Raw genomic sequence first — 14,725 nt, 5'->3', positions numbered from 1 at the left:
TCTTTAAAATAATTCTTATTGCAGTTAAAAATGAAAACCTCTTAGACAGATGCGACTTGGAATCTAAGAAGAAAAATTACAGCTTTGAGATCAGGAATCATTTACTTACGTCAGCTTAGAATGTGCTCTTTGGAAAAGAAGAAAATCATTTTCAGAAAAGATGCTTGATTAGGATTTTTAACTTTTTTTTTTTTTCAAATTTTTAACAGCAAAAAACTGTCTCACCTTAAGTTTTCTTTGTGATGTTAAGTATCTTACTTTGTATGGGTGCAAAGCTGCTCTCTCAAAACACCTAGGTCCCAAAGCAAATAAAACAGTGATGTAAATACATTCTGCTCTGGGGTTTTGGTAATACTGGTAACATTTTTTTCCGCTTTTTCCAATGGGTGGGGTATTGCTAATCTGCCTGCAGTCAAGCTCAGGCTGGAAATGCGGCGTGCCGGAAGAAAAGAAGTGGGAGGGAGGCTTTCCGTTCTGTTGCCTTGTCCCTCCCTGGTACCGAAGTAGAAGAAGTGGTGTTGCACAGATCCCCCAGCGAGCCTGGGGTGCTGTGTAGTTTGAAATAAGTTGTTTCAGCTGAGCGTTCCCACAAATGCGAGGGGATGCTCGGAGCTGCAGGTCTGTAGAGGCACGGTGGTAGCTGGGGCAAGCTGTGAGGATTATGCCTTTCCCTACAGCAAGACTGGGCTGAGATAGTGTTCAGAGCAGTTGAATGGAATAGAGGTTTTAAGCAAGCAGAGTAGTTCTTGCTCGAGTTTTATAGATTTATGCCCTATTTGCGTTGTATTTTCACTGGGCGAGGTGGCTGGGAGTTATCTGTGATAACCGTACTCGCCTCCTGATTTCCACTTTAACGAATTGCTTTTCAATCCAGACTAGGTAACCATGTCAGCCAAAGCCATCTCGGAGCAGACGGGGAAGGAGTTCCTGTATAAGTACATCTGCACGTCCTCCGCCATCCAGAACTGCTTCAAGTATGCCCGAGTCACCCCGGACACCGACTGGGCGCGACTCACCCAGGACCACCCTTGGCTCCTGAGCGAGGTAAGGATTGTGCCTCGCCGTCCTGCCGTGCCTGAGCCCCGGACAAACCTCTGCCCACGCGAGGTGCTTGCAGTCAGGCAGGGCTGTGAGCACAAATGTGTGCTCGGGACCTTCGTGAAGGACCAGTCGTTGCTGCTGCTGCTCTGCAATACTTGTGACACTGGTGAAGAAACGAGCCTTGTTTCAAGGCTGTAAGAGCACCTTCAAGGGAGTCTGATTATAAAATTAGCTTAAGGAGTTAGTGAAATGCACGAGCATAGAGATCTGCAAATGAGAAGCTGCTAATGACCACACAGAAGGTAAACCAGGCTAATTCAGACAAAGGGAGAGTCTCTTGGGACTTCTGTCCCTGCTTGACAGGGTTTGAACCCTTACTTTCTGAAATCATGGAGTGCTTTGTCCTTGTCTAACTTTGACTTTTAGTTAGGAAATTGTTTAAATTTTCTGTGTCCAAGCAAAATGCCAGGTAAAGCTTCATTTTTTGTTTTTCTGCGCAAGACCTTTTATTTTCTTTGTTTCGTAACATTGTGCTTTCTGTAGGGAAAACATACCCAGAGCTCTTTGTATTTGCTGTCCAATCTGGCTCCTCTCCCACGGTTAATGTAATTAAGTTATTGGTTAGTAGAGGATGAATGTTTCATAGCCCTTTACTTAGTGACTGTTAGAGGCCCTGTGCAGGGTAATTAAATGCCCTGCACTCAGCTGCATGAGCAAGTTCTGAAAAATATCAGCAATCCATCTGAGACTTGCAGAGACCCGAAGGGATCAAGGATCATATTTATCCTTTCAGGCAGACTCGTGTAACACTAGAAAGCACTACGCAGTCCGGCAGAAGGATTGCTATCACCGTGCTCTGTAGTGCAATATGTTACGCTCTGGCTCTGTGCTGTAGGTTGCTGAAGTTCCAGGATGCCTTAGCTGTACAGGAAAATGGCTCTCATTTCTTACCCAAAATAATAATAATTGCAAGCTAGAGATAAGTGTGTTACCTAGGAACAGCCTTCTTTAGGTGTTTTATAAAAGAGTCACTGTCAGTTGACTCAAATGTGCGTGACTCTGGCCCTAGCTGGTCTCGTGTGTAGAGTATACGGTGACAGCAGGAGCTTTCTTTGTAAGCAGCTGACTGTGGTTGGCATCCCACGTCTCGGTTGGTTTTTCCTTGTGAGCCTCTGCTCGCAGAGAAATACTAATTTCAGGATGAATCTCACAAAGACTATTTGGAAAACTGATGGGATACCGAATGATACTCAGCATGGATTTTTACAGAAAGGGAGTAGCTAAACACCATCCTAACAGTTACATTGAAAGTTATTCAAGTTCACAAAATACACCAACAACAGAACAAGCTGTCACCTCAGTCTCTGCTGATGTACAGCAGAGACCTCTGAGAAGAAACGAGGCAGATTTTCTCAAAGTACAGAGGTGGGAGAGGGAAAAAAATATATAAAAATATATTAAAAAATATATATAAATTATATTGCAGGCTTGTTGTACCAGGAGATGCATTTGCTTAACAACTGTAGCACATTAAGCACCAGCCAAGAGACTACAGGAACTCTGCAGCAATACTTGCAGTATAGAATTTACTGAAGCTTTCACTTCACCACCTGCAGAGAATCTCTCAACCGAAATCACTTTCTAATTATTCTTTCTTTTAATCCCTCTTGCATGATGTAGCGTTTAGTGGTGAAGCCAGATCAGTTAATCAAGCGACGTGGGAAGCTTGGACTGGTTGGAATTAACCTCACCCTGGATCAGGTGAAGGTTTGGCTCAAACAGCGTTTGGGCCAAGAAACCACGGTGAGTGCCACCTCGGCAAGAAAAACATGACTTTTTTGGTCTGTCTTTTCTGAATGCTCACATGATAGAAGCTGGCGGGCAGGTATTTCTCTTGCTTATGGTGGTTTAAAATGCATGTTATTCTGATGCCAAAGCAAGTAAGAAACTTGCCCATGTGAACATCCTCTTGGTAAAAGAGCACTGTTACATGACACACCGCATTAACTCAGTGCCCCCTGTTACCACGTGCTGTGTAGGGCCTGTGTAGCAGGAGCTCGGCAGGAATTAGTACAATTTTGAAAATCCCTTCCACTAGGGAATCGTCAGTTGATAGCTCAAATGTTGTGTCTAGCTGGCATAGCTGCCTTGCTTTAATACCCAAGGCGGATTTAACAAGACGAGTATAAAAGCTGTCATAAAATTGTCCTCTGATTGTAGCCAGCCAGTGTTTTGGCTGATGAGTGAGTGTTGCTTCAAGTTGTTATTTTAGGTTGGTGCTGTCTTGTAATATTTATTCTTCTGGGAATGCTCCTGCAATGCTAATGATAAAGAAATGTCTGCCATCCCAGCTGCTGTGTTCCAGGAGCTGAGAGTTCTGCTGTCTCGATGAAGCTGGTGCCTTGGCCCTGCTGCGATTGATTTGCTGCTGGCTCCAGCATCAAGCTGAGCCAGTGGGGCTTGCCTGAAGGCCATTACGAAACGGCAGGCAACTGCATCGTGTGCGCCTGCCCACTGGAAAAATGAGGGATGTCGAAACAGCTGTTTAGCACAATGCAACAAACGTGGCTAAAGGAAAGGCTGTGCCAAGGAGTGGTGACCAGTGGTGGTGGCTACTTAGCGGTGCCCTCGGGAGCAGGGGTACCTACCGTGGCCGTGTCCTTTGAGCCCAAACAATTGGGTTTTGGATAGCAGGAAAGCTGTGCAAGACAGTTCCTGAGACCTTGGTGTAAGGAACAGTCTGGTTCCCCAGGAAACACAGTAGAGAGGTGATTGGGAGGAATTGATTTTAGAGTAGTGTTAATTCTTGAAGTTTGCCTTGTGCTGTCATAAATGTGGATATTGGACAGGTATTTATTTATTGGTGTCTGTCTTGTTTTCTGCCTACAGATTGCTAACGCTAAGGGAATCCTGAAGAATTTTCTGATCGAACCCTTCGTCCCTCACAAACAGGTTGGTATACCAATTAAAGTGTTAAAAAGTGCTTTTTGATCTTTTCTGACTTGGATGTGGCTTAAACAGATTGATATATAATGGCAAAAGCTGGAGCTTGGGAGTGAGCTATTAAGCTGACAGTGTCAATGCATATTGTCAGAGCTGCAGATGGGTGCAGCATTAGTCCCTGCAAAGAGTCATCAATAATAGCTTTGGCTGCTCTCTCTCTGATGAGAGGAGGTGATATATCACATCAGAGACACCCATTTGGAAGGAGCTCACTGCTCCTTGAATCTGGTGCTCCCAAGTGTGGATAACAAACTGATGTGAGATGTCTCAATTTGTGCTGGTGAAATCGTTTGTGGGAAGGGTATAATTACCTAAGATCTAGGTGCTTTCACTGCACACAGGAAAGGACCCCGGTTTGCATTTCAGTTGTGTAAAATGGGAATGGTTTTCTCCAGAAATGGAAAGTGTTGTCCCTGACATGCTTCCCCAGGATGAAGCTTTCTGGACCCTGCTGCTCTCTGTCCCCCCAGGCCAGCACTGCCTGTACAAACCTGAGGAGTGTCTGGGCCACTCCAGTGCTACTGCTCCTTGCACGGAGGAGTTGCCTCTTCCCTCGTGCTGACACAAGCACCTCTTCTTCAAGGTGCTTGCTGGGTGTGACTTGCTAATGTTTGTGCCTGGGTCTGTGCTGCAGGAGGAAGAGTTCTACGTGTGCATATATGCTGCCCGGGAGGGAGACTATGTCCTCTTCCACCATGAAGGCGGCGTGGATGTGGGAGATGTTGATGCCAAAGCTCAGAAGCTGCTTGTGGCAGTGGATGAAAAGCTCAGTGAATCAGATGTGAGGAAACAGCTCCTGCAGTACGCACCAGCAAATAAAAAGGAGTAAGTATGGATGCTGAGTTCCTGTGCCTGCTCTGGGCATGGCCAGCCACCCTGAATCTCATCTAGTTATTTCAGTGCAACATCCCTTCGTACTGTTTCACCCTAAAGCTTGCTCTCCTCCCCTTCTTGCTGCTCTCAAGATATGCCATGCATCCTAAATCCAAGTTGTTTGACCATATCTGAGCCTCTTGTGAAACCGAAAACAGGCATTCGTGGTGATTTGAGCCTTCACTTGACAGGAGCACTTCTCAATGTGCTGAAGTCTTGACCTCTGAGATGTCGGAGACGTACTGAATTTTGATCCTTTGTGCCAGCACAGAAGAGTTTCTTTTATTTAGTAGAAATGGCAACAAGACATGAATCTGGCTGCTAATTCAGAAATGTACTACTGTGTCTTACTCTGGCCAGTCAAGGGAGCTATTCTCTGGATATTCACAATTTTACTGCAAATTGATCTTAAAGCTTTGCATCTCCTTTAATTAGATGCCTACAGCTAGTTATTATGAGTCATGATTTTTCTAAAGATAACGTACTCACTGGAGGGCTGAAGAAGCCTGTCACTAATAAAGTTTCCTGCAGTCCATCCCCTGTCCCAGCTAACGAAGCTTAGTCCTGACAGGGATGCATATCTCTCAGTAAGAGACAGGGATGCGTTTCTGTCTCTGAGATGAAACAGACTGAACATCTACATGACAGTTCCTCACGACCGTGTTCTCAGCAGAGTTTGGTGGAGTGTGATTAGGATGAGTCATCAAGGTCTTCCTTTCCTTGAGTCATCATCCAGGCTTCCAGAGAAGATGAATGAGAATGAAATAAATTGATACAAAGTGATTTACCCCTGATATAAATGAAGCAGAGCAGTCTGTACTTTGTATTTGGCTGCTTTAATGAAGTTGTGTTTAATTTTTTTGCAGCGTCTTGGCTAGCTTCATCTGTGGCCTGTTCAACCTTTATGAAGATCTGTATTTCACATACCTCGAGATCAATCCATTAGGTAAGTGATATTTGTGGGAGCCTATGTGCAGGACTTCCTGCTCATTTGTTCTAAAATATTGAAACTTGTATTTCAGCCTTCTCCATTTGGTGTAGTTCGCAACAATATTAAGTGGCATGTCCAAAAGTACAGAAGTGGATGTGATTTGTCTTGGAGCTGTTAGCCGAATGAATGCAAAATGGGGACTGCTTGGAGGCAGTGTTCTCTGTTATCTAATTTCCTGGTGCGGGCAAAAAAAATTCCATTGAAAGGGATGTGAAGTCAGAACTGAAGCACATAAACACTGCTCTGTTGCAATGTAAGACAACACCTGAGCTAGAGCCTGGTCCGTGACTATGGTCACAAGCAAATTCTTAAGAGAACTCTGTGTGTTTGGTAAACAGAACTGAATGACCAATGTGGAGAAATGGGAACAAAGGAACATAACGTTTCGTAATGATCTCTGTATGGGATGAAATTTTGAGTAAATCTGTAATGTGTACAAACCACAGCTAATCCTGATATATTTTTTTTAATGCAGTGGTGACTAAAGATGGTGTCTACATCCTTGACTTGGCTGCGAAGATTGATGCAACTGCTGACTACATCTGCAAAGTGAAATGGGGAGATGTGGAGTTTCCCCCTCCCTTTGGCAGGGAAGCCTACCCAGAGGCAAGTTACAATCTGTCACAGCCCAAATCCCTCCCTTGTGGATTACAAGATTAATTCCCCACTGTATGTCCACGGCAGTGAGGTCTTCCTCTCTTGTAGGTTTTTGTTGCTGTGTTTCAAGTACCTTGGCATTGCTATCCATAAACAGAGCTTGTGCAAATCTGTGCTGATACCATTGTAGTACTAGGACTTTTCATAACAGCACTCTGAACTGCAATTGCTTTCCATGTTTGCCAGGATGTTATTTCATTTTTTTTGCTCATTTTTCTTTTTAAAAGGAGGCTTGCATTTAACTTCATTCATTTATGTGCCAAAGCTCTGTGCTTGTACAGTATTTCTTTATATGGTGCTCGCTTGTGTTGCTTCCCCATCAGCATCATTTCTGGTGGAGTAGCTTTTTGGCAGCCTCCTTGGGGCTGATGTTCCTGCAGTGTTCCAGTTACAGATCATGAGAGCAGAGTGACAGCTGTGTGCAAAATACGTGTGTGAGTGTGAATCCAGAGAGAATATTACTGTATCTGACACTAAAGTAAAAAGTTAAGATATTAATACACCTGTTTTCCTGAAAAGTGATGACCACAGATGCCTGCCGGCAAGCTTTGTTTGTTTTAATGCCCATTCCCTCGCAGAATTCCCTGGGTCTGCACAGCCGTTTGTATAAACACTGCTTCATGCACAGCTTCCCAGCAGCTTCAAAGACTGTTAGAACTACAGCGCTCTCCTTCATTGTTCTGTTGCTTACTTCAGGTGACTGTTCTGCTGCCTCCGAAAGGATTTCTGTCCTGACTTTTTCATTTCAATAATTATAATTATGCTTCAGTTGGAAATGGTTTTTGTAACATGGCCAGGAAATCCATTTAGCTATTTCTCTCCACGTAGCTTGCTGGATGCCAACACTTAACTCAGTTTGCTCTTAAATGGATTAGCTGAGTTTTTGTCTCTCTGAATCATCCCTCTGCAAGTCACTGTGAACGTTATTATGTCAGTGTCTTTGAGAATTTTAATGAACTCCCAATAAAGTGCTTCACGACAGGCAAGCACGCTGTGATACAGGAACACCACGTTGAGCCAAATTACATCTCTTGGTGATTACATTCTTGGCTGCAGCACAGCCAGAGAATGTAGCCTTGGGTGTGTTGATTTTAAATTTCCTCTGGTCGCAGTCTGCATACAAGGTCAGAGCAAGACTTTTCAGTTCAGAGGCACTTGATTCTGTGACTGTGATACATTGAACCATAAAACCTGGGAGCTGCTAAGGGCTGGCTGAGCTGTGGAGGAAAAGACGGCCTGCTCTGTCTTTTCAAAGTCTGATGACATGGAAATGCCAGTGCCGTGCAGCTTAGTGAAACACGCAGCAGTCAGCTCCACTTCCAGAGTTCTTCACGTGCAAAAAGAAAAACACTGCTTCTGGATGTGCAATCTACAAACAAAGTAATGTCACAAGTGACTGCTGTACATAAACTGCATTTCACTTGGGACAAACAAGAGATAAGCCAGCAGGCCTTATAAAGACTACGTTTTCTTTACAGGGTAGGACTTTCCAAGCAAGAATCAAAATCTGAGTGTGTGCTTAGGTTGATCGCTCCTCTTTGAATTTCTTCCAGAGAAAGGTGCAAGCTGTCTGTATCAGTCCCATTTCAGTGTTCTGTCTTGGAGAACATGTAACACAAACCACTCTTGGCCCCTAAGAGATGATGCTGTGTCTCCTTCCCTTACAAAAGCTGTGTTTGTGGTTCTGCTCTTCCCTCAGTTGTAGTTGAGAGGAGATGTGGGAGCTCTGCATGCCCAGAAGTTGGGCCCAGCACCGCTAGTGCTTGGGTTTGAAAAAGAGCATGCAGGCATTAGCCAAAGAAAGGCAGTAAGACCTTTAAATAATGTATGCTGTTCTGTCTGCAGGAAGCCTACATTGCTGATCTGGATGCAAAAAGTGGAGCCAGCTTGAAACTTACTATTCTCAACCCTAAAGGCAGGATCTGGACCATGGTGGCTGGTGGTGGTGCCTCTGTAGTTTACAGGTAACATGAACAAGGTTTTTGGAGGGGAGTGCAAAGAAAATAATGGATGCAACCTGTAGAAAGGGGAGACTTCTAAAGTGGTCTTTCCCATGCTGGGACTGCTTGGGACCTATTCAGAATGAAGCTTCTGTGCAGGTTTCTTCCCAGGATGTGGAATGCAGCGTCCTTCAGAAATGATAATTTATTCTGGGAGGCTGTATTAAGGTTCCTTTTTCACATGGAAAGAAACAAGCTGGCTGGAAGCTGTTGATGTTCACGTGGTTGCTGTGGTAGTTCCTATCATATGTGTAGGAAGCATAACAAGATTAATCATGCCTGGCACCAAGAGGAGAGCAGCTTTGTTCTCAGCAGATAGCTTCACCTCTCTGAGTTGCCCTTTCCCAGGAATTCGGAATGTTTTAAGACCTTTAGAGTGACTTGAAAATTATAACTAATCCTTTTGTTTTTTAATAGTGACACCATTTGTGACCTGGGAGGTGTAAATGAACTGGCTAACTATGGGGAATACTCAGGAGCCCCAAGCGAGCAACAGACCTATGACTATGCTAAGACTATTCTCTCCCTCATGACACGAGAGAAGCACCCTGAAGGTAAGAAAGTCACTGGGACTGGAAAAATTGTAATGAACTAGTCAGGAAGGGTGTATGGCTCCAGGCTGCTCAGCTGTGAAGCTGCATCTGGGGGAAAAGTTGAACAAAGCTGGATGGTTACTATGCTTAGAGCTGCCTGGGAGAGCTTCTTAATGTACTGCTGCCTTCTGGGTCAAATAGTGATGGATTTCTGTCAGCTCTCGGTTCAGAGACAGGGTTTGTATTTTTCCATGTAGCAAAGAGCACAAGTGTGGCTCGAGATTCTTATCAGAAAACTTCCTGCGTGATACAGAACTCTTATCTTCTTCCAGGTTCTGCTAAACATAAGTTACTGCAAGCTGTTAGCCTGAACCACAGCGTTGTTTCATTTCGTCCTGCGCTACCTCACGATCTTAGAGCAAGTACTCTGTGTTCTTAAAACAGTTTTATTTATGCTTGTTTCTTCCCTCAGGTAAAATTCTGATCATTGGAGGCAGCATTGCTAACTTCACTAATGTCGCAGCCACTTTTAAGGTAGGTGACTATTCAAAAGTAGCTGCAGATGCCCCCAGTCAGCAACCCCAAGCTGTTCTCTCCAGGTTGGCGTAGTGCTGACGGCGCATCTCATCTAGCAGTTGTTGAGATGATGGGGAGGACACGGTAAACACTAGGCTACCCAGCTCAGCTGTACCGTATGTTTGTTGTTTTTGTTTCCTTCAGGGCATCGTGAGAGCAATTAAGGATTACCAAGGCCCTCTGAAAGAGCACGAGGTGAGGATCTTTGTGCGAAGAGGAGGCCCGAACTACCAGGAAGGATTGCGTGTCATGGGAGAAGTGGGTAAGGACCATCTGTTTCCTTCAGTTTGGTTCTTGCCTCGGATCTTCCACCTGCTTCCTGCTGAGCCTTTTCAAGGTTAAATACTTTGCTTTGGCAGAAGCTGGTCTTGTTCCTTCCCCTCTGCCCCCAACGCTGACTGTTCTTGTGTGCACATGCAGGAAAGACGACTGGGATCCCCATCCATGTCTTTGGCACGGAGACTCACATGACTGCAATTGTGGGGATGGCGCTCGGCCATCGGCCTATCCCTAACCAACCGCCTGCCGCAGCCCACACTGCCAACTTCCTCCTCAATGCCAGTGGCAGCCCTTCGGTGAGTTCCTCCACTCCCTCTGTGAAAGGGAACGCTGGTGAGAAGCCTCCTGAAGGCAGCTTTCCCCTGCCTGAACAGGTCAGAGCAGACCTTAGCCACTGTCATACCTGTACAGTTCAAAGCTGGAGGAAAAGTAGTGACTAGCCAGCACAGTTTACCGAGAGGGGCCCTCCTGTTACCCACCTCACTCGTGCAGAAAACACGACCCTTCAACACAAATGTGACTCTTGCACCTACTGGGAGCTTGGTCATTTAGTTTTCCTCCTCTTGAGCGAAGTATTTCTATCACTAAATCGTTCTTCTTTGGAGAGTAGCATAGCCAAAATGACCATCTCCTTTTACATGTCCCAGAAATGGATATTGGGAAGCCTGCTCTGGCACGCTGTCCCTTACTGACTTGGCTTCTGAATCTTTCAGACTCCAGCACCAAGCAGAACGGCTTCTTTCTCCGAGTCCAAGCCAGATGATATTGCTCCAGCCAAGAAGGCAAAGCCAACAGCACCTCTCGGTAAGTCCAGCGGTGGTTGCTAGCAGTTCACTTCTGCTCCAGGTTGTACTCAAAAAGAGAGAATGTGGACTTGATTAATGCTTTGTCTGGATATAAAGAGAAGTAATTTTGTGGTATCCGTCTACCTTTTGTTTTGAATTGAATTAAGTGCTTTTAGAATGTGTCCCTTGGTGTGCTGTTAGCTCGTACACGAGGTGAGTCAAAGCTACCTTGATCTGTGATGTTCCTTTCAAGGAAACACCACAATTTGAGAACCGCAGCTTTACTGTGTCCTCTTACATGAGGCCAGCAGACAACAGGTTAGAGTCTCCATGCTGTGGCTGCTGATCTGAGGCCTGCTTTCCATTTCAGTAACTGTGGGGTGTTCCCATGGGATGCTGTTGGAACAGTTTAGGTATTCAGAAGGTCCTTCATAGTAGAGTCTGCAGCTTCCTGGATGAACCATCTACAAACGGTGCCAGAAACCTTCCTGGTTCAGTAGGAGCTGTGATGTAGTCCTCAAACATTTAGGGTCTGAGGTTGCTCTGTGTATGTGTGGTGGTGGGGTTTCTTTGGTGTTTTTTTCTTTGTTAGTTTTTGTTTTTATTTAAGTTTGTAGGAGGCTTCTTTAGCATGGTGATATGCTTGAGCTTTGGTGGCCTTTTGGTTGTGTTTGTTGGAAGCCTTACTGGGTAAGAGCATGCTGTATGGGAGGAAAACAACAGCAGAACTGGGCAAGGACAGAATGTGATACCATTCTGGTCCTGCTCCCTCGAATGCGAGGAGATACGGATCTCATTGTCAGTATGACATGATGACCATAGGATTCATGTCCGACTCTGGTGAAACACAACACCAAAAACACACTGCTCTGTTGATCGTTGTGCACAGATTTTTGCATGAGCAGTGCTTCAAAAATATGTAGAACATACGTTAGCCACAGAGCTTGCAGTGGGGAGAACAATCTCCTGAACCTGTAATGTTTGCACTGGATTAAGCAAAAGGTTTCTAGACGGCAAAAATCCAAAATTTGACTTGGAGACAAAGAACAGTGGAGAGTGCTTCAGTCTGCTTGTGTTTTTTTTTGTTGTTGTGGTTGGTTTTTGTTTTTTTTTAACAAAAGCAAAATCCAAAAAGCCCTGAGTGCTGTGGGGAGGAGGGAAGCCCCCTCACAGGTGCCCCTGTAGGCTGTCAGGATGACAGCAGCCAACTATGTCATATTGTTGCATGAGTGATTCTCTCTTCAACAGATTCAATCCCAGCTTCAAGACCTGGTCCAGGTAGGACTCGTGTGACTAGCTGAATGTGTCTGGCCTTGCTGGCAGCTGACTTTTTTAGTTTTCGTTTTTTGTTGCTGTTTTTTCTCTCCAAAAGATTGCAGTGTTGTCTGGTCCTTCCCTTCCCTCCTGCCAGCATACTTAGCTAGCGCCACGTGAACTTTTCAGCAGTTTTTGAAGTGCAGATCGCATACAACTTTGCACAAAAACTTATTACTTCTAGGGGGGGAAAAACAGGTCTCAAACTTCTTTTTCCCTTCCCTCCCCTCCCCAACCACTGGGGAGAAAAACAGACCTAGCAAGCTGTGAAAAGCTCTGTGCTCTTCACTTTCAGAAAGAAGGAATCATTAACTATTCCTAATAACTGGCCTTTTGTTTTAAAAGGAAACAAAATAATGTAGATACTTATGAGCCTTGAAGGGCACAGAAAAGTTGCTGAATGAAGTAAATGTCCTTGTTGCCTTATCGGTTTAGCAAACCATTGAAGCTTGTTGTGTGCTCGGTGGAGTGACAAGAACTTTAAACGTTTTCTTGAGCTCAGTGCTAAGTGAGAATAAGCTGCTGAGCTGCAGTCAGAGTGAAGTTTCAAGCTGTTTTTTCCATCATAAGAGGGACAACAGCAGAAGGGGGCTCTCCTTCTTCCTTGTGTGGCTTCAGATGAATAGCATCACCTTCCTGGGCCTCTGTTTCCCTGTGTATAATAGTATTCCTTGCAGGCACCTGCAAGATGATAAATTGAAATGGCTTTTTAGGGTAGGCAGCTTCCTAAGTACAAGTCACGTGGCAGTGCATCTAAACTGTGAACATGTAGTGCTGGAGAGAACAGTGACCGATTTAATGCTCAAGCCAGGCAGAATAGGATCTTGTCTAATCCCTAATGCTATCTACCTTTGATTCAAAGCCAACAAGAAATCAGCTGTAGATTGACTGGGATCAGCTCAGGGTTAAGAGTTTTAAAATGAACTGTCTGGAGTCAAAGGGAGGAACTCAACATTTTGCTGTGACAAGTGGTGTAAATGTATTTGAAGCAAATAGTCCATCTCACTAGCTGAACTGTTGCCCTTCCTGTGACTCTGTCCCTCAAAGCCAAAGTCTTGGGCCGCGTATAAATGCTTGGAGCCATCCAAGGAGGCTTGTGTTGGATTCTGATAATCAAAAAGAACTGAAAACAAAAGCTGAGTAACGTAGAGCTCTTCTGCTCTCAGTCTCCTTCGTTTTCTGCTTTTTGTTTTTATTTCCTATCATCGTACTGTGGCACCCTGTCAAACGTAGGAGGAAAGCCTCCTGTGGTTCTCCCAGATTGTAGGCTGTTGCAATAAAACAAAATTCAAAGTTCCCTTCCTGTTCGGCATTGCAGAATAAATCCATCTGGGAGGGATGTGAACAGCCCACGTGAGGAGAGGAGGAGGCTGTTTTCACTCCTCATCTCTCCCGTCTTACGCCAGCTCCCACCCTGTGATTAAGCACTCGCCCATTTCATGAAACCCAAAACCTGGCTACTGTGTTCAGAATCCTGGGAAGAGGGGGATGCTGCTCCATCTGCAGCTTCTTCCTTAATCTGGGGAGTGTGGCTACTACATCCTGCAGCTCAGCTGTTGGGTTTAGTTTGGAGGGAGGGGGAATAAGCTTATCTGGGAGGCTTTAGGCAGACATTTAGCGAAGTTTTATCTTGCACAGATGTACATTTTGGGTGTGTTGTTTTGTTTTTTCCTCCCCTCGCCCCTCTCTCTGAGCAGGTAAAGCTACAACCCTCTTCAGCTGTCACACCAAAGCTATCATTTGGGGGATGCAGACACGGGCCGTGCAAGGGATGCTGGACTTTGATTACATTTGCTCCCGGGATGAGCCGTCAGTGGCTGCCATGGTTTATCCATTCACGTAAGTAGCCTGTGTTAACCATGTCACTTCTGACTGCTTCCCTCAAATTCTCCTGTTAGCTTCTTCCTCTTCCAGCCTCTGTTCTGTAGCGTAGTTCTGCTCTAGTCCACATCTCTGCTTTTATGCCTTCTCCTACGCTCCCTTCCACCATCAGGCTGGCTTTGCAGACTGCTTCTTACCTCTCTCAACCATTGATTTCAGGCTGCTCTGTTGAAGTACGTGGCTAACGTTAAGCTGTTTCAGGTCCCACTTCATGCACTTTCCAGGGGTGTCCGAATTCCGTTCCTTCATTCCACAAGTGAGGAAGGCGTTACTAGTTGGGCTTTCTTGTAACAGCCGACTGACTTAGCAGGGGCACTAAGGACATGTGAGGTCTCTTCTACTCACCCACTGTTTGCTGCGTCCTTGTCTCTGACGTCTTGGTTTGTACCTGCTGAAGCGGGTGTTTTCCCCTCCGAATATTAGCCAGAATCAGAGCAGCTCTCCTAATTAGACTAGGGCAGTCTGTTGTGTAGCCAAACAAAACTATAAAAGAAAAATCCCCGTTCATCTGGTTCAGACTCTTTCCTGTAGTAGCTGCAGGTTTTTAGCAGGCATGAAGTGTGCAGATCCTTCAGTGGGATACAGTTCTCTTGTGGTATTCACCCTCCTTGGCCCTATCCCCGCAGCTGATGAGGATGAGAGAGGTTATTATGTGTTTCAAATTGCCCTCGGGAGGAACCTCCAGAACATGGCTGTCGTGGAGACGTGGTGCACAAGCAGTTCTGTTGTCGTGCCTCGTGGCTGTGAGGCGGGGGTCTTCCTGCGAAACAGGGCAAGCAGCGAGAAGGAAAG

At 45.3% G+C, this 14,725-nt stretch overlaps 1 protein-coding gene across 13 annotated transcripts in view; it reads left to right on the top strand.

Annotated features, from left to right (window-relative positions):
• The window catches only part of ACLY (ATP citrate lyase), a 43,859-nt gene that overhangs the window by 20,903 nt on the left and 8,231 nt on the right, over nucleotides 1–14,725 (top strand). For 9 of the 13 annotated variants that reach the window (XM_040536565.1, XM_040536566.1, XM_040536564.1 and 6 more), the window contains 14 exons: nucleotides 875–1,044; nucleotides 2,722–2,844; nucleotides 3,931–3,993; nucleotides 4,679–4,869; nucleotides 5,784–5,863; nucleotides 6,384–6,514; nucleotides 8,411–8,529; nucleotides 8,983–9,119; nucleotides 9,571–9,632; nucleotides 9,819–9,936; nucleotides 10,095–10,249; nucleotides 10,667–10,757; nucleotides 11,987–12,016; nucleotides 13,750–13,891. In XM_040536565.1, the coding sequence (XP_040392499.1) occupies nucleotides 886–1,044; nucleotides 2,722–2,844; nucleotides 3,931–3,993; nucleotides 4,679–4,869; nucleotides 5,784–5,863; nucleotides 6,384–6,514; nucleotides 8,411–8,529; nucleotides 8,983–9,119; nucleotides 9,571–9,632; nucleotides 9,819–9,936; nucleotides 10,095–10,249; nucleotides 10,667–10,757; nucleotides 11,987–12,016; nucleotides 13,750–13,891 (1,601 nt within the window). In that variant the 5' untranslated portion in view covers nucleotides 875–885. The remainder of the gene's footprint in view (nucleotides 1–874; nucleotides 1,045–2,721; nucleotides 2,845–3,930; nucleotides 3,994–4,678; nucleotides 4,870–5,783; nucleotides 5,864–6,383; nucleotides 6,515–8,410; nucleotides 8,530–8,982; nucleotides 9,120–9,570; nucleotides 9,633–9,818; nucleotides 9,937–10,094; nucleotides 10,250–10,666; nucleotides 10,758–11,986; nucleotides 12,017–13,749; nucleotides 13,892–14,725) is intronic. The other 4 variants (XM_040536572.1, XM_040536574.1, XM_040536573.1 and 1 more) reach the window with 1 other exon arrangement.

Source organism: Cygnus olor, chromosome 25 (assembly GCF_009769625.2).
Source record: "Cygnus olor isolate bCygOlo1 chromosome 25, bCygOlo1.pri.v2, whole genome shotgun sequence".
Lineage (NCBI taxonomy): Eukaryota > Metazoa > Chordata > Aves > Anseriformes > Anatidae > Cygnus > Cygnus olor.
Note: the sequence above shows the minus strand (reverse complement) of the source record. Positions and strands in the feature narration are given on the sequence as shown.